The sequence below is a fragment of the Thalassophryne amazonica genome, chromosome 2 (assembly GCF_902500255.1).
Source record: "Thalassophryne amazonica chromosome 2, fThaAma1.1, whole genome shotgun sequence".
In the NCBI taxonomy this organism is placed as follows: Eukaryota; Metazoa; Chordata; class Actinopteri; order Batrachoidiformes; family Batrachoididae; genus Thalassophryne; species Thalassophryne amazonica.
The window spans coordinates 84,918,482-84,938,378 of record NC_047104.1 but is presented as its reverse complement, the minus strand read 5'-3'; the positions used below and the strand labels follow the sequence as shown (position 1 = coordinate 84,938,378).

Genomic DNA, 19,897 nt, shown 5'->3' with positions numbered 1-19,897 from the left:
TTCTGAGCAATCTCCTGATGCAGGGCATGCTGGTAGTCAGAGTGGTGATATCATCCATTTAGGCTATGAGGGGAGGAAGGTGCAGAGAAGAGCCGAGTCTTTCTTCACCTACAACCCATTTTGAGGCTCAAATGATGATTTTCACCAGCATGGTGAATGCCAAGGGAAAGACAGTACATCTGGCCATGATGCCTACTTCCAGACACTGCCATGAGGTGGAAAATTCAGTAGTACAGAAGCAGAACTGCAACTCCTGAAAATAGACTTTAACCAGGGTTGTGATGGTGTCTGGGATGCTAAAAAAGTTGAAGGCAGTCCAAAGGAGCTCATAGGGCACAGAGCCAAAGACGTTAGCAAGATCAAAGAATATCAGAACATCAGTTCCTTTTCTCGAGCATTGCCATTTGGATCTGGTGCCAGATGATGCTGGTATGTTCTAGGCACCCAAAGTAGCCCAATATGCCTGCCTTCTGTACAGATGTGTCCACATACTCATGTCTGTGCAGATACTCAGCCATCCTGTGTGCAATGACCCTGAAGAAGACTTTACCCTCCACATTAAGCAAGAAGATTGGGTGGAACTGGTTGATGTTCATTGTGTCCTTCTCTGTTGGGCCCAAGACCCAACCTGTCTTATGCCACGCTTTGGGTATGGTTCTCTACTGCCATACTGTCCTCAGGAGGCTCCAGAGAAACCAACAAACAACTGGTGCATTCTTATACACTTTGTATGAGACTCCATTTGGCCCAGGAGCTGATGCTGTTCTCATCTGATAGATTATAAAGGGGCAGGCTGAAACTGACATTCTGGGGGGGAGGGGGTCAATTGGTGGAATGTCTGAGGGGATGGCCAGGTGTTCATAGCACTCTGGAGTGCTCCTCCAGGTTGTTCTTTGGTGGTTTTAGAACTCCACTTTTCTCCTTGGTGACGAGAGTTATTAGGAGCTTGAAGGGATCTTTGTTACCGTGAATTATCTGCTCTACAGAGTGATGCCAAACAGATTTTAACATCAATTTGGAGAGTGCTTATGCCCTCCTTTTCCATTCCAGGGACCTTCTTCCAATGTTTCCTGAGTTGTCTCCTTTCTTGAACAAGGTGCTTGATCTCCTGTTGTCTCCTGGAACGGGTGGGGTTGGAGCCTGTTTAGCAACTTTCAGTACTCTAAAGCATTCTGCCCCACACTGATAAATGATGTCTCCCATTTTCTCCAATTTTTTCTTCACTGTACCTCAAATTTGTGAGGGTCAGGGTCAGGTCAGTATTCATCATTTCCCACAGCTTATCAGCAGTGCTGGGCCACTTCACACGCAGTCTGTGTCCTCGAACACTCTGCTCGATTGCAGATCTGGGAGTTTGGGAGGGTTCCACAGCTGATGTTTGTTCCACCATTAAATAAATAAATAAATAATTTCTGTGCTTGAGTTTGCCTCTTCCATGACAGGGGTGCTGATGCATTCCACGCTATGGCTTTTGTCCAGTTGCTGTGTTTCATTCGACTGATTTGACCCCTTTTGCAGAAAGCAGTCATTGCGAGGCCTCTTTCTATCTTCCCTCAAGCACCTTTTCTTTCCCTGGTGAATCCTCAACCCCTGGAGAGATTTTTCAATTTATTTCAGTTTCAATTTATTTCATTTTATATAGCACCAAAGCACAACAAAGCTGCCTCAAGGCGCTTCACATAAGGAAGGTCTAACCATACCCACTCCTAGAGCAAGCAGACATGTGATAGTGCTAAGGAACAACTCCTACTGATGCTATTAAGGAAGAAACCTCAAGCAGACTAGCGATCACAGCGCGACAGCAGCATGTCTGAGACTGACTCTGAGTTTGATTCTCTACCCCAAGAAGCGATCAAAGGAAATAATGTGATTATTAACCATAGATGACAAAATAAAACAACTTAGATCATTCTAAACAAGCAGAAACGAGGCCATTTTAAGCTGAAATGAGGTGATAATTGGTGACTCACTGCTGATGCTCTGAAGTGATGTAGGTGCAGCAGCATGTCAGACTCAGACATGCTGCTGTCACAGTCTGATCGGTCCCCCATCTTTTATAATGAAATAATGCTGAATTTTTGTGGAAATGATTGTTGTACAAAAGCTTCAGATATCTGTCGCTGAGACAGATGATGACTGGAGTGCAGTTTCAAGCAGAAACAAGGTGATAATCTGTGAATCGCTGCTGACGCTCAGAAATGATTCTGCTGATGCTCCAAAATGATGGATGTGCAGTGAAGGCACAGTGAAGGCAGAGTGGACCAATTTTTAGGGGGACTGTTCGGTCAGTGACACTGGACCCTGATAAATGGTCGAAAATAAATGCAACCCTAGTATCTCCCAAAAGTTGGAAAATTTTGAACAGGGTAAATTGAGTTAAATCTACTGAATAAATTTATTTTTTCTGTATGTCTGCTATATCTAGATGATGACACTAAGTACAAGTACTTTAATATTTACTACTTTAACATATAATGGTTTGTAAAAAAGTAAAGCTTTGAGATAACTCCGCTCTTCTGTTGTTCTTCTCAACTGTTGTGTCAGTCAGAGGCAGATCATTTTTTTCTAATCTGGCTTTAATTCAAAGACTTAGACTTACAATAATAATAATACACAATAATCAATAATCAGAATTATTATTATTATAACAACAATTAAACACAGCAGAACACTGTATCACTGCTTTCACACATGCACTGCACACTTGAAGGTGTCCAGACATTATTTGAAGGAGCTGTGTTATGTGAGAATATAAATGTCTAAATTATTTTTGATAGACTTTAACCTGCCATCTCCTTTGTACAAAGTCCATGTAATGACATTTTTATCATGCAACTGGTGAGAACCCAGAAGAAAACAACTACCCAAGGGTGAAGAAGAACAGCCATTTACAAGAAGTTGCCTACAAAATTTCAACTTGTCAAACTGGAGAGTCAGGTGGTGAGAATGTGTCTGACATGAATAATCTACAATTACCAGAGGTGGGAGTAAGTCACTGTCAAGTCATTCTCAAGTCATCAATCTGCAGGTCCCAAGTCTCAAGTCAGCTTGCAAACAACTGCTGGTCATTATGACTTCAGACTTGACTTAGGACTTGCTGATTGATGACTTGAGATTGACTTGATGGTTCTTACTCCCACCTCTGACAATTACTCATTTATGGGCAGGCAGTGGTGGTGGCCAAGTGGTTAGTGTACTTGGTTTGAATGGGGAAGCTTCCCATTTCAAACCCCACCCCTGCCACATTTCTCCATGTAATGTGGAGTTGCGTCAGGAAGGGCATCTGGCATAAAATGTGCAAAATCAACATGCAGATCCACCTTGGACTGCTGTGGCGACCCTGGCTGAAAACAAGGGAACATGCTGGATGTCGAGGTCCTGGGCTGGTGTGGTTACACGTGGTCTGCGGTTGTGAGGCTGGTTGGATGTACTGCCAAATTCTCTGAAACGCCATTGGAGACGGCTTATGGTAGAGAAATGAACATTCAATACACGAGCAACAGCTCTGGTTGACATTCCTGCTGTCAGCATGCCAATTGCACGCTCCCTCAAATCTTGCGGCATCTGTGGCATTGTGCTGTGTGATAAAACTGCACCTTTCAGAGTGGCCTTTTATTGTGGGCAGTCTAAGGCACACCTGTGCACTAATCATGGTGTCTAATCAGCATCTTGATATGGCACACCTGTGAGGTGGGATGGATTATCTCAGCAAAGGAGAAGTGCTCACTATCACAGATTTAGACTGGTTTGTGAACAATATTTGAGGGAAATGGTGATATTGTGTATGTGGAAAAAGTTTTAGATCTTTGAGTTCATCTCATACAAAATGAGAGCAAAACCAAAAGTGTTGCATTTATATTTTTGTTGAGTGTACTTATACAGAGTCAAATCACTTCAGCCAAAATTCATCAGTAGTGTTCAAAACAGCAGGATGAGCAACAATTCATCAAATATTCACGATGAAAGCTGCAACGATGCATGAGAAGACACTGACTCTACTGTGCAAATGTGCAGGAAGAGCACATCAGATGTTTCGAGTTACTGAGCAAAGCTAACAACAATGGATGTTTGCAGAGAGATGGTCAGGAATACACAAATGGTGACTGTACCTGAATACCGTATCTTGAATCCTCTCTTGTTGGTTGCATGGTCTGTGGACCATCGTAGATACAGTTGGTTTGTCTTTGATGTAAAGTTCAGCTGAGATGAGTGGTTTCCACTGAGAGCGACAAGCAGAGGGCTTTGTCCTGACGGGCCTACAGAAACAAAGAAAGCATGCGTTCAAAACCATTCAAACTTGTTAGGCTCATATGTTTTTGTGTAAACTACATACAATCAGGTCAAAACTATTTGGGCAGAAATAGAATTTTTGTAATTTTTCCCTCTGCACATCAGTACAATAATGTTTAAATGAAGCAATAAAAATGTACTTGTTGTATAGACCTTTAGCCTTAATTCAATTAATCATTTTCATCATTTTCATAGGCCATAATTAAATGGACAAACTAAATCTAAGAATTATTGTTGATCAGGCAGTTCTCAATAACTGACTGCCTGTGCGACTGTGAGAGGGAAACGAGTGAGGGGAGCCACAAGGACCCCAATAATGGCTCTGACGGAGTTATATGCTTCTGTGAGTGGAGAAACTATGCATAGTACAAACAACTGTTTTGTATATGCGCGTGTGTGTGTGTGTGTGTGTGTGTGTGTGTGTGTGTGTGTGTGTGTGTGTGTGTGACAAAAAGAGAAGTTGTTACTTACCATCAAATATCTCCAGTTCATCAAATTGTTTCTCACTGTGGAACATCTCCACATAGATATTGATAGTATAACCTAAGCAACAAGAAAAAAAAAAAATAGTCAAAAATCAATAAGTGTAAAAATGAATATACATACAAATCCGGGATGCAAAGCCACATATGTGATAAATTAAAGGAAATGTAATCAATCAATCAATCAATCAATTTTTTTTATATAGCGCCAAATCACAACAAACAGTTGCCCCAAGGCGCTTTATATTGTAAGGCAAGGCCATACAATAATTATGTAAAACCCCAACGGTCAAAACGACCCCCTGTGAGCAAGCACTTGGCTACAGTGGGAAGGAAAAACTCCCTTTTAACAGGAAGAAACCTCCAGCAGAACCAGGCTCAGGGAGGGGCAGTCTTCTGCTGGGACTGGTTGGGGCTGAGGGAGAGAACCAGGAAAAAGACATGCTGTGGAGGGGAGCAGAGATCGATCACTAATGATTAAATGCAGAGTGGTGCATACAGAGCAAAAAGAGAAAGAAACAGTGCATCATGGGAACCCCCCAGCAGTCTACGTCTATAGCAGCATAACTAAGGGATGGTTCAGGGTCACCTGATCCAGCCCTAACTATAAGCTTTAGCAAAAAGGAAAGTTTTAAGCCTAATCTTAAAAGTAGAGAGGGTGTCTGTCTCCCTGATCTGAATTGGGAGCTGGTTCCACAGGAGAGGAGCCTGAAAGCTGAAGGCTCTGCCTCCCATTCTACTCTTACAAACCCTAGGAACTACAAGTAAGCCTGCAGTCTGAGAGCGAAGCGCTCTATTGGGGTGATATGGTACTACGAGGTCCCTAAGATAAGATGGGACCTGATTATTCAAAACCTTATAAGTAAGAAGAAGAATTTTAAATTCTATTCTAGAATTAACAGGAAGCCAATGAAGAGAGGCCAATATAGGTGAGATATGCTCTCTCCTTCTAGTCCCCGTCAGTACTCTAGCTGCAGCATTTTGAATTAACTGAAGGCTTTTTAGGGAACCTTTTAGGACAACCTGATAATAATGAATTACAATAGTCCAGCCTAGAGGAAATAAATGCATGAATTAGTTTTTCAGCATCACTCTGAGACAAGACCTTTCTGATTTTAGAGATATTGCGTAAATGCAAAAAAGCAGTCCTACATATTTGTTTAATATGCGCTTTGAATGACATATCCTGATCAAAAATGACTCCAAGATTTCTCACAGTATTACTAGAGGTCAGGGTAATGCCATCCAGAGTAAGGATCTGGTTAGACACCATGTTTCTAAGATTTGTGGGGCCAAGTACAATAACTTCAGTTTTATCTGAGTTTAAAAGCAGGAAATTAGAGGTCATCCATGTCTTTATGTCTGTAAGACAATCCTGCAGTTTAGCTAATTGGTGTGTGTCCTCTGGCTTCATGGATAGATAAAGCTGGGTATCATCTGCGTAACAATGAAAATTTAAGCAATACCGTCTAATAATACTGCCTAAGGGAAGCATATATAAAGTGAATAAAATTGGTCCTAGCACAGAACCTTGTGGAACTCCATAATTAACTTTAGTCTGTGAAGAAGATTCCCCATTTACATGAACAAATTGTAATCTATTAGACAAATATGATTCAAACCACCGCAGCGCAGTGCCTTTAATACCTATGGCATGCTCTAATCTCTGTAATAAAATTTTATGGTCAACAGTATCAAAAGCAGCACTGAGGTCTAACAGAACAAGCACAGAGATGAGTCCACTGTCCGAGGCCATAAGAAGATCATTTGTAACCTTCACTAATGCTGTTTCTGTACTATGATGAATTCTAAAACCTGACTGAAACTCTTCAAATAGACCATTCCTCTGCAGATGATCAGTTAGCTGTTTTACAACTACCCTTTCAAGAATTTTTGAGAGAAAAGGAAGGTTGGAGATTGGCCTATAATTAGCTAAGATAGCTGGGTCAAGTGATGGCTTTTTAAGTAATGGTTTAATTACTGCCACCTTAAAAGCCTGTGGTACATAGCCAACTAACAAAGATAGATTGATCATATTTAAGATCGAAGCATTAAATAATGGTAGGGCTTCCTTGAGCAGCCTGGTAGGAATGGGGTCTAATAAACATGTTGATGGTTTGGATGAAGTAACTAATGAAAATAACTCAGACAGAACAATCGGAGAGAAAGAGTCTCACCAAATACCGGCATCACTGAAAGCAGCCAAAGATAACGATACGTCTTTGGGATGGTTATGAGTAATTTTTTCTCTAATAGTTAAAATTTTGTTAGCAAAGAAAGTCATGAAGTCATTACTAGTTAAAGTTAATGGAATACTCAGCTCAATAGAGCTCTGACTCTTTGTCAGCCTGGCTACAGTGCTGAAAAGAAACCTGGGGTTGTTCTTATTTTCTTCAATTAGTGATGAGTAGAAAGATGTCCTAGCTTTACGGAGGGCTTTTTTTATAGAGCAACAGACTCTTTTTCCAGGCTAAGTGAAGATCTTCTAAATTAGTGAGACGCCATTTCCTCTCCAACTTACGGGTTATCTGCTTTAAGCTACGAGTTTGTGAGTTATACCACAGAGTCAGACATTTCTGATTTAAAGCTCTCTTTTTCAGAGGAGCTACAGCATCCAAAGTTGTCTTCAATGAGGATGTAAAACTCTATCTCCCTTACAGAGTTTAGGTAGCTACTCTGCACTGTGTTGTTATATGGCATTAGAGAACATAAAGAAGGAATCATATCCTTAAACCTAGTTACAGCGCTTTCTGAAAGACTTCTAGTGTAATGAAACTTATTCCCTACTGCTGGGTAGTCCATCAGAGTAAATGTAAATGTTATTAAGAAATGATCAGACAGAAGGGAGTTTTCAGGGAATACTGTTAAGTCTTCTATTTCCATACCATAAGTCAGAACAAGATCTAAGATATGATTAAAGTGGTGGGTGGACTCATTTACTTTTTGAGCAAAGCCAATAGAGTCTAATAATAGATTAAATGCAGTGTTGAGGCTGTCATTCTCAGCATCTGTGTGGATGTTAAAATCGCCCACTATAATTATCTTATCTGAGCTAAGCACTAAGTCAGACAAAAGGTCTGAAAATTCACAGAGAAACTCACAGTAACGACCAGGTGGACGATAGATAATAACAAATAAAACTGGTTTTTGGGACTTCCAATTTGGATGGACAAGACTAAGAGACAAGCTTTCAAATGAATTAAAGCTCTGTCTGGGTTTTTGATTAATTAATAAGCTGGAATGGAAGATTGCTGCTAATCCTCCGCCCCGGCCCGTGCTACGAGCATTCTGACAGTTAGTGTGACTCGGGGGTGTTGACTCATTTAAACTAACATATTCATCCTGCTGTAACCAGGTTTCTGTTAGGCAGAATAAATCAATATGTTGATCAATTATTATATCATTTACCAACAGGGACTTAGAAGAGAGAGACCTAATGTTTAATAGACCACATTTAACTGTTTTAGTCTGTGGTGCAGTTGAAGGTGCTATATTATTTTTTCTTTTTGAATTTTTATGATTAAATAGATTTTTGCTGGTTATTGGTAGTCTGGGAGCAGGCACCGTCTCTACGGGGATGGGGTAATGAGGGGATGGCAGGGGGAGAGAAGCTGCAGAGAGGTGTGTAAGACTACAACTCTGCTTCCTGGTCCCAACCCTGGATAGTCACGGTTTGGAGGATTTAAGAAAATTGGCCAGATTTCTAGAAATGAGAGCTGCTCCATCCAAAGTGGGATGGATGCCGTCTCTCCTAACAAGACCAGGTTTTCTCCAGAAGCTTTGCCAATTATGGCAATGAGGGAAGAAATACAATGCAATGCACTCATATGCCAGGCTTTTGCAGTCACCACATCTCAACCAAAGTGAAGACCTTTTAGATATTTTGGACTGATGTGTCAAGCAGAGCTTTCTCTGAAACACTGACTGAAGGAATATCTTTTGAAAGAATGCATTCTATCCCTCCAATCAAAGTCAAGGCACAATGATGCTCTTGTGGTAGACTGTAGTGCGGACCCGGCACCATGAGGGGGCGTTTGGGGGCGACGCCCCCTCACGTCATCAACATCGCCCCCTCGGATGTGAGAGTTATCAAAAATAAAAAGAAAAAAGAAAGAAAAAGAAATACTGGAAAATATAGCGCCTCGCAGTTTCGTGGATAGTCCAATTTTGCATGCTTTTTTTTTCCCCAGCGCATTGTGCTCTGCGTCCTCATCAAGCAGGCCGGTGGTCTGTCGAGATGATGGGACACCTGTTGCGGCACCGCGAAGGGAGAGTACGCGCATTGTGTTCTGCATGTCTGTTTATAAGAATCTTTTCGCCCAGAAGAAAAAAGAGCACCAACAACTACCCATAACTGTGTTCTTCACTCAGAAAAAGACACCTGCAGCGAGCTGTGAGTGGAAAAAGGGGCGACAGCAGACGAAGAGGCGCGATCAGAGGAACTGTGAAATACTGGTCAGTCACTATTAATAAATTCTTATGTGTCCAATCTCGTAGGTTGATCGTTAAAATTGAATTAGTTAATTCTAAAAGCCATCATAATCATAATTATTTATAGGAAAACGTTCTATTTTTATTTCTCAAACAAATGTTTGGGCCTGAAAACAGGTTGGTCTTATTTTTCTACTAAGGTTTGAACTTTGAGAGTGTTTACACACGAGAGAAAAGTGAGAAAATGTTAATGCCTGTTTGAGAAAAGTGTACAAAGTGTGTAGTGAGGGGTTTTACAGCCTTAAAACGTCTATAATAATTGCAAAAAAATAACGCTGTCTACTTTGCGGATTTCGCCTATTGCGGGCTATTTTTAGAACGTAACTCCCGCGATAAATGAGGGACCACTGTATATCTACATGAAAGGTTGATCTTTGACCCGTTGTGTGACTATCATGCCCAATTGCGCTGTGTTTGCGCTTGTGATGGAGGGCTGTATGTGGGGTTAATCTACTGTCTCATGTCGTTTCTCAGATCAGTTGTTGGTTTGGTTTTGTGGGTCTATACGTTCAAATAATAATTAAAAAAATACTATCATCACTCTTTACTCTTACTCAGTCAGTCTCTTACAACGGTGTAGCCTAAATACACGAGCTTTCTAGGACCGCACCCAATTCATTATGCACGCTCAGAGGCAGGTACCCTGCGGTGCGCACTTTTTTTGGACCCCGCCCCCTGTGATAAACTCATCGCCCCCTTAATTTTTTTTTCTGGCGCCGGGTCTGCTGTAGTGGCACAACATTTTGGTAAAACACTTGATTGGTTTTAACTTTGTCACCTGTCTTGCAAATACATTTTTGTATGCATGCACTTGTGGTATACGGGGCTGCATGGTAGTTTCATGGTTAAAACTATTGTCTGACAGTGAGAAGGCCCCAGGTTTACTTCCCACCTGGATGTTTCTGTGTGAAGTTCGTATGTTCTCCCCATGTTAATGTGGGTTCCCTCAGGGGTGCTCCAGCTTCCTCTCACTTCCAAAGACATTCAGAGCAGGTGAATTGGTGGCTCTAAATTGATGGGAGGCGTGAATGAGTTTGTCTGTCTATATGTTTGCTGTAGGTGGGTAGTCTGTCCAGGATATACCCTGTCAACCACCCAATGACTCCTGAGATAGGCTTCAGCCTCCTGTGACCTTTAATTGGAATAAGCGGGTCCAGAAAAAATGAATGAAAGTATGCACTGTATATGTACAAACACAGATGCATATGTGCACAATCATTCCTCCAAAAAGGCAGTAGAAAGCAGAATGTGTTTCAAGAGCACACATCTCTATCAGCACTTTACACAAATCTTTGTAACTATGAGAGATACATTTTCGCAGGATTATGCAAAAAGTACAAAACCGATTTCCTTGAAACTTGGAAAAAGGGTGGAGTATGTGTCAAAAAAGCCATTAACTTTTGCAGTAGATCTGATTAAGGGGATAGATCCAGGAATTTTCCCCCTCACGTTTTTTTTAGGGCATATTTCCATATTTTGGTCAATTTACAGAGATAATCAAAATACAGAGATAATGTCGATTTTAGCACTCTATGGCTGATTTTTTTTTTTTTTTCATAAAGATCTATGCATGATATCTATCTAAAAATTCACCATATCTTGTAATGTACAGGGAAGTGGGAAAAAAAATCCCTTTGATCAGATCTGCTACAAAGGAGAAAAGGTTTCTTACTTGGCCCATGCTGCACCTGTTCATCAAATTTCAAGAAAACTGGTTGAGTAGTTTATGTGTAATTCTATTAAAAGAGGAACAGCACCAAAAGCATTCCCACTTTGGCAGAGGTAACAATCAGCGTCAATGAAAAATAAAAAAGGCTAAACCAACAGAGTGCTGTTGTGTTTGTATGCAGTTTAACTGTTTTCTACGAGGGCTGTCCGTAAAGTATAGGTCCTTTTTATTTTTTTCAAAAACTATATGGATTTCATTCATATGTTTTTACGTCAGACATGCTTGAACCCTCGTGCGCATGCGTGAGTTTTTCCACGCCTGTCGGTGACGTCATTCACCTGTGAGCACTCCTTGTGGGAGGAGTCGTCCAGCCCCTCGTCGGAATTCCTTTGTCTGAGAAGTTGCTGAGAGACTGGCGCTTTGTTTGATCAAAATTTTTTCTAAACCTGTGAGACACATCGAAGTGGACATGGTTCGAAAAATTAAGCTGGTTTTCAGTGAAAATTTTAACAGCTGATGAGAGATTTTGAGGTGATTCTGTCGCTTTAAGGACTTTTCACGGTGCGAGATATCGTGCAGCGCTCTCAGGCAGCGTCATCAGCCTGTTTCAAGCTTAAAACCTTCACATTTCAGGCTCTGTTGATCCAGGACGTCGTGAGAGAACAGAGAAGTTTCAGAAGAAGTCTGTTTCAGCATTTTATCCGGATATTCCACTGTTAAAGGAGATTTTTTTAATGAAAGACGTGCGGGCGGATTGCAGCGTCGGCTCGCAGCCGCCGCGACGATCCGTCACAGGAAAAACACCTCTGCTGAAAGCCTTAAGGACAAGTTGGAACATCTCCAGCTGATAAACAATTTCTCATATACTCACTCCACTGAAAGCCATCAAAAGCCGCCTGGATTTTACAAATGGTTATCAACACGGAGGTGTTTTTCCTGTGCCGTTAAAAAAATCTCCTTTAACAGTGGAATATCCGGATAAAATGCTGAAACCGACTTCTTCTGAAACGTCTCTGTTCTCTCACGACGTCCTGGATCAATAGAGCCTGAAATGTGGAGGTTTTAAGCTTGAAACAGGCTGATGACGCTGCCTGAGAGCGCTGCACGACGTCTCGCACCGTGAAAAGTCCTTAAAGCGACAGAATCACCTCAAAATCTCTCATCAGCTGTTAAAATTTTCACTGAAAACCAGCTTAATTTTTCGAACCGTGTCCACTTCGATGTGTCTCACAGGTTTAGAAAAAATTTTGATCAAACAAAGCGCCAGTCTCTCAGCAACTTCTCAGACAAAGGAATTCCGACGAGGGGCTGGACGACTCCTCCCACAAGGAGTGCTCACAGGCAAATGACGTCACCGACAGGTGTGGAAAAACTCACGCATGCACACGAGGGTTCAAGCATGTCTGACGTAAAAACATATGAATGAAATCCATATAGTTTTTGAAAAAAATAAAAAGGACCTATACTTTACGGACAGCCCTCGTATATACAGTTACTTCACATATGAAGTACTTGTGTACAGACTGTGCAAGGTTTGGATTTGAGCTGAACAACACCCCTGACAGCTAGCCCAAATAGTCTTGTAGTTCCACTCTACATGACTGTGGCGCCAAACCATGCAGTGGTACAGCAGGCAGTGCAGCAGGACACTTGCCAACCACCAAGCAACAACAATAACTGTCTCAACAGTAGACACAACACAGAGGAAAAACTGAATCTAATAACCTGACCTGCTAAGCAAATTAGCTCATCAACACCAAACGTTGGCTAAATGGCCAGTGTACAGTGTGACATAACAGTAAACAGACACAGTTGATATCCAAAACAAAGCAAATGAGCCTTGTGTCCCTCTCTTGACAACTGACAGTGCAAAGTCTACCACATGTGCAGCTGGGGTGTGTCTAACTCCATTTTGCTATTTACACAGCACATAGGTAATCTGAGCACAAAATAAGGTGCAAATGAGTTGTGGTCTCTCAATTAGTCAGGGGTGTGTTTTGGGCCTAACATGAATTCAACCATTCAGGTTGTCATATCTTGTCTTTTAGAAATGTGCTAAAAAATAAATACCAGCTGGTTCCACAGGTACCGTTGTAAGAGACTGACTGAGTAAGAGTAAAGAGTGATGACAGTATTTTTTTAATTATTATTTGAACGTACAGACCCTCGATCAAGTGATCTCCTGCATACCACAAAACCAAACCAACAACTGATCTGAGAAACAATACAAGACAGTAGATTAACCTCACATACAGCCCTCCATCACAAGCGCAAACACAGCGCAATTGGGCATGACAGTCACACAACGGGTCAAAGATAAACCTTTCATGTAGATGTACAGTGGTCCCTCGTTTATCGCAGGAGTTACGTTCTAAAAATAGCCCACAATAGGCGAAATCCGCGAAGTAGTCAGCGTTATTTTTTACAATTATTATAGACGTTTTAAGGCTGTAAAACCCCTCACTACACACTTTATACACTTTTCTCAAACAGGCATTAACATTTTCTCACTTTTCTCTCGTGTGTAAACACCCTCAAAGTTCAAACCTTAGTAGAAAAATAAGACCAACCTGTTTTCAGGCTCAAACATTTGTTTGAGAAATAAAAATAGAACGTTTTCCTATAAATAATTATGATGGCTTTTAGAACTAACAAATTTAACTTTAACGATCAACCTACGAGGTTGGACACATAAGAAATTAGTAATAGTGACTGACCAGTACTTCACAGTTCCTCTGATCGCGCCTCTTCGTCCTGGCGCCGCGCCACTGTCGCGCCTTTTTCCACTGAGTAACACCTCGGTGCAGGTGTCTTTTTCCGAGTGAAGAACACACTTATGGGTAGTTGTTGGCGCTCTTTTTTCTTCTGGATGAGAAGATTCTTATAAACAGACACGCAGAACACAATGTGCGTACTCTCCCTTCGCGGTGCCGCAACAGGTGTCCCGTCATCTCGACAGAACACCGGCCTGCTTGATGAGGATGCAGAGCACAATGTGCTATTAAAAAAAAAAAAATCATGCAAAAGTGGACTAAAAAAATGTGCGAAACTGTGAGGCGCTGTATTTTGCAGTATTTCTTTTTCTTTCTTTTTTCTTTTTTATTTTTGATAACTCTCACATCTGAGGGGGCGAGGTTGATGACGTGAGGGGGCATCGCCCCCAAAGCCCCCTCGTGGAGCCGGGTCCGGTTGCTTCTTCCAAAGAATCACTGTAGTGTGTGCAGTCATCAAAGTGGAGGCATTTAACACAGTTTTACAAAACATTTTAAATGTCCCTGCTTGGGCTTTTGTCTGCAGTAGAGTGCCTTAATTGAGAGAACTACTGAATGGACCTTTTATGTTTTCAACATTTTTTTAAAATCATTTAACCACATACAGCAACACATCCAGGTACAGGTGCAAAATAAATATAAAAATAGTTAAGCTATCACTTTTTTATGATTTATGATGATTTATTTAATTAATTTAAAGCCTGATTTATGCTTCCGCAGCTCTGTAACTCTGTGTCATGCAATGATGTGTGACAGTTTTAAAGTTCTCCATCTCTGGATTATGCTTTATTCTGGACTGATTTGACCCTCAATAAGCTTTTCTTTCTTTCTACAATCAATCATCACAGGTAAGCTGTGCAATTTCCTCTTTTTCTGACTTCGTACTGTAAAGTTGCAGACTTTTCTGATCCATTTGTAATCAGCGCGCACACTGCAAAAACAATTATAATATGATGGGAGACGAAGTAGTGAAAGCAGAAAAGTGTCAAATCACAGCCTTGTGTGTCTGATTTAACAGATGCACGTCAGGCTACGGCTCCGAGTCTGAGCACGGTGTGAAAAAAAACGGTCAGGCTTTTAATCACAGAAATGACTCCAGTCCCACATGCAAGGGGTTTTAATGGAAATACATTGCGATCGGATGGGATGTGAGCGAAAAATCCATCCGAATCCAACTTTTTTTTGTCCAGTGACTGCGAATATCTGGTTTATACAATGACAGTTTAGATGAGTTTTACTGTACATGGGACTGAACAATAAATTTACCGACCTTGCAAAGCTTTGACGATGAAATCGGCTTCCATCCCACACGGCTGACTTTATTTTCCCAAATGTTTCTTTTGTTCAGATCTGAAAGGAATCTGTACATCTTGAAATCCTTGCTGCGTCTATTTGTGCATCCAAATGCACAACAACCCGTCATTTTCAGTGAATAAATAAAATAGCTGGATTTTGATGCAGCCAGATTAACAACAAACGGTATTTTGAACCCAACATGGCACCATGAGTCACGTGACTGTTTTTTTTGTTTTTTTTCCAACTTGTCATGTCCCCACTTTATCAATTAAGGCACTCTAGTCTGCAGCGGGTTGCCCCACACAATGATGTTGTGCGATGCATCATAAGTAACCATTCCAGGAACAGAAAGGAGTCTATATCAGTTGAAAAGTTGTGTCTCATATAATTATACTACAAACAAATGACTTTGAATGTAGCCCATGACACCAGAGCTTTGGTACACGCACACAATAGTAAGCCATCCAGTCTGTGGGTTAACTCCATGATTACAAGATATTTCCACAATGACAAACTGTATCTGTTAATATACGAGGTCTATTAGATAATAAACCGACCCTTTTATTTTTTTTTTAACTATATGGATTTGAATGACGTGCGATTACATCAATCATGCTTGAACCCTCATGCGCATGCGTGAGTTTTTTCACACGTGTCGGTGACGTCATTTCCCTGTGGGCAGGCCTTGAGTGAGATGTGGTCCCGCCCTCTCGGCTGAATTCCTTTGTTTCACATGCTGCTCGAGACGGCGTGCGTTGCTTTATCAAAAATTTTTCTGGACCTGTGAGGAATATCCGAGTGGACACTATTCAAGAAATTAAGCTTGTTTTCGGTGAAAAGTTTAACGGCTGATGAGAGATTATGGGGTGTTTCTGTCGGTGTAAGGACTTCCCACGGAGCGGGAGGTCATGCAGCGCTTCCAGGCGCCGTCATCGGCCTGTTTCGACCTGAAAACATCCTAATTTAAGGCTTAATTCACCCAGGACGTCGTGAGAGAACAGAGAAGATTCAGAAGAGGCCGGCATGAGGACTTTATGCGGACATTCCACTGTTTAAGGACATTTTTTAATGAAAGACGTGCACGCCAATTCGCCGTGCGCCACGACAGGAAAAACACCTCTGTGTTGAAAACCATTTGTAAAATTCAGGCGGCTTTTGATGGCTTTCAACAAGTGAGTAACTGAGAAATTGTTTAACAGCTTGGGCATGTTCCAACTTGCGTTAGGGTTAAGGTTTCCAACGGAGGTGTTTTTCCTGTCGCGACTCCCCGCGGTCGGGTCCGGCCCGACATGCGACTCTGCCCGCACGTTCTTTCATTATAAAATGTCCGTTAACAATGGAATGTCCGAATAAACTCCTCATACCGACTTCTTCTGAAAGTTCTCTGTTCTCTGACGACTTACTGGGTCAACAGAGCCTGAAATGTGGAAGTTTTCAACTTGAAATGGCGAGACGCTGCCGCCTCGAAATGCAGATCACCGTCAGGCGCCGTGGGCCGTCCTTACAGCGACACTACCAGACCAAAATCTCTCATCAGCCGTTAAAATTTTTACCGAAAACCAGCTGAATTTATCGAATGGTGTCCACTCAGTTGTGCCTTACAGTTTTGAAAAAAGTTTGATCAAACAAAGCAGCAGTCTCTGAGCCATTCCTAAACAATGAAAAAATCGACGAGAGGGTGGGCCACTCCTCACTCAAAGACTGCCCACAGGCGAATGACGTAACCGACAGGCGTGAAAAAACTCTCGCTTGCCCATGAGGGTTCAAGCATGTCTGATGTAATCACACGTGATTCAAATCCATATGGTTTTTGAAAAAAATAATAAGGTCGGATACTTTTCTAATAGACCTCGTATGAAAGCTGTCTTTTGCTGAAGAGTGCAGCATGATTTGATGGGATTTTATATATATATATATATATTTCCAGAAAAGATTTAAAGAGGTCAGCAAACGGTGAGTCTCTGAATGTACACACACACACACACACACACACACACTCACTCTGACTGCTGGATGTCACACATTTTCATCCTACTGCAATGAAATAACCCATCATTTGCTCCAAAATATAACACAATCTGCAGCGTATTTTAATCATTTTAGTTTAAACTGTAGGCCAGCACAAAAAATAACTGAGCAGCTAAATCCACATTCAAGCAGAAATTATTTTTTTAAGAGACACAAAGTAATAATGAAGCCATATGTAAAAATAAAGGAAGATGTGTTGGGGTGTGTGGTCTGCTCCAGTCCAGTATTTGACAGTGGAGCGAGAAGAAGCAACCGATAAGGCGATGCTCCAGCTTCTTACAGTCTTTCACTCACAACTACTTCAGCCACAGTTCGCCCTTTTGGCTCCACACTTGTGCTACATCAGTGCTGGTTTTGCTCACATGTTCTAACCTTTGTTTAATACTACCACATATTTGCATGAATTACATCTAACAATTCACTCTTTTGGATCACAATGTGTCCCCACATCACAATTTTTTTAACATGCTTATTATATCACCTATTAACATCGATTACACCCCATTTTAAGTCCCAATTTGGGTTTTTGCACCTCAAATGTAGCCAGTCATTTGTCAGAAATCTGCAGTGGGAGACTGGCTAAACAATGAAACTTGTGTTCATGTCTGCATGGTTGAGTGTCGGTGCATTCTTGTGTCATTTAGGAAGCACATTTCAGTGGCAGGGAAAGGAGGAAAGATCATATTAACATCATGTGGTGTGTCATGGAATACATGTTCCTACATGGCTGTTGCTGTGATATTTGTGTGCTACTCAGGGGACTTGTCCATATTTCACCGGCATCCAGCAGTTGAAACTGACCTCATAGGGAGAAGATAGTGATTTGTATTTTGTATCTAATAGGTTGTGTGTCTGTTGAGGATTATCCTGATACAGTTCCACTATTACCCCTCCACACTGTAATACCTTGGCTCAGCCTATTATATCTAACAGCCAACATTTCAGTGTGCTTCCATGGAGGAACAGATAACATGTTCAATTTCGGGCATCAGTCTACCGCAGCATCTAGATGGGACAGGATGTACTCCAAGTACCACTTATTAAAGTAAAAGCTGGAAACCTTAAACACTATCTGTTTGCATTTTTTAAGGAGTAGACACAACGTTTTCTTTATGTCAGTCATGCTTACAGTATACATGTCTTCACATTTAATAAAGCACTTTTAGAACACATTGCATGCTTAAATCTGCCACCTACATCTCGCTGGTAAATCCATATACAACCTAGAAATTCAATGACAAATTGTGGCTAGTAACAAGAATCACCCAGATACCACAAAAAATGTGAAAATTTGAAATTAAAATGTGAAATTGCTGCTATTTTCCAAACAGTAAAAAAAAATACTGCATAAAACAAAACACTAACAGTGGAGAAGAAAATTTTATACACGCCTTACTGCTCTGATAACAAACTACAACTATCTCAAAAATGTGAGTCATTTGTTGAATTAATTAGTTCAGGCTTCAAAAGTGCATCAAAAGTCAGAATCACAGTTAGCTCAATTTTCAAAACTATTAAAAAATTGTGAATTGCAACAAATAATTTGAAAAATGTGATCCCTGTTCTGCTGTCACTTCATATGCAACAATGGTCTTGATGACAAAAGTCTTGATTCCTCCATAAGAATAATTGTGTACATATGTCTTCCACCTGGTCGTTACTGAGAGTTTCTCTGTGAATTTTCAGACCTTTTGTCTGACTTAGTGCTTAGCTCAGATAAGATAATTATAGTGGGCGATTTTAACATCCACACAGATGCTGAGAATGACAGCCTCAACACTGCATTTAATCTATTACTAGACTCAATTGGCTTCGCTCAAAATGTAAATGAGTCCACCCACCACTTTAACCATACTTTAGATCTTGTTCTGACTTATGGTATGGAAATTGAAGACTTAACAGTATTCCCTGAAAACCCCCTTCTGTCTGATCATTTCTTAATAACATTTACATTTACTTTAATGGACTAAGCAGCAGTGGGGAATAAGTTTCATTACAGTAGAAGTCTTTCAGAAAGCGCTGTAACTAGGTTTAAGGATATGATTCTTTCTTTGTTATGTTCTCCAATGCCATATACCAACACATTGCAGAGTAGCTACCTAAACTCTGTGAGTGAGATAGATTATCTTGTCAATAGTTTTACATCCGCACTGAGCACAACTTTGGATGCTGTTGCTCCTCTGAAAAAGAGAGCCTTAAATCAGAAGTGCCTGACTCCGTGGTATAACTCACAAACTCGCAGCTTAAAGCAGATAACCCATAAGTTGGAGAGGAAATGGCGTCTCACTAATTTAGAAGATCTTCACTTAGCCTGGAAAAAGAGTCTGTTGCTCTATAAAAAAAAGCCCTCAGTAAAGCTAGGACATCTTACTACTCATCACTAATTGAAGAAAATAAGAACAACCCCAGGTTTCTTTTCAGCACTGTAGCCAGGCTGACAAAGAGTCAGAGCTCTATTGAGCCGAGTATTCCTTTAACTTTAACTAGTAATGACTTCATGACTTTCTTTGCTAATAAAATTTTAACTATTAGAGAAAAAATTACTCATAACCATCCCAAAGACATATCATTATCTTTGGCTGCTTTCAGTAATGCTGGTATTTGGTTAGACTCTTTCTCTCCGATTGTTCTGAGTTATTTTCATTAGTTACTTCCTCCAAACCATCAACATGTCTATTAGACCCCATTCCTACCAGGCTGCTCAAGGAAGCCCTACCATTAATTAATGCTTCGATCTTAAATATGATCAATCTATCTTTATTAGTTGGCTATGTACCACAAGCTTTTAAGGTGGCAGTAATTAAACCATTACTTAAAAAGCCATCACTTGACCCAGCTATCTTAGCTAATTATAGGCCAATCTCCAACCT

The 19,897-nt window shown here is 40.9% G+C and overlaps 1 protein-coding gene across 1 annotated transcript in view; it reads right to left on the bottom strand.

The window, feature by feature from the left end:
* The window catches only part of LOC117503844 (CUB and sushi domain-containing protein 1-like), a 2,069,078-nt gene that overhangs the window by 261,988 nt on the left and 1,787,193 nt on the right, over nucleotides 1-19,897 (bottom strand). The window contains exons 50-51 of the mRNA XM_034163109.1: nucleotides 4,762-4,833; nucleotides 4,110-4,256 (exon numbers count right to left, since the gene is read on the bottom strand). Coding sequence (XP_034019000.1) covers nucleotides 4,110-4,256; nucleotides 4,762-4,833 — 219 coding nt within the window. The remainder of the gene's footprint in view (nucleotides 1-4,109; nucleotides 4,257-4,761; nucleotides 4,834-19,897) is intronic.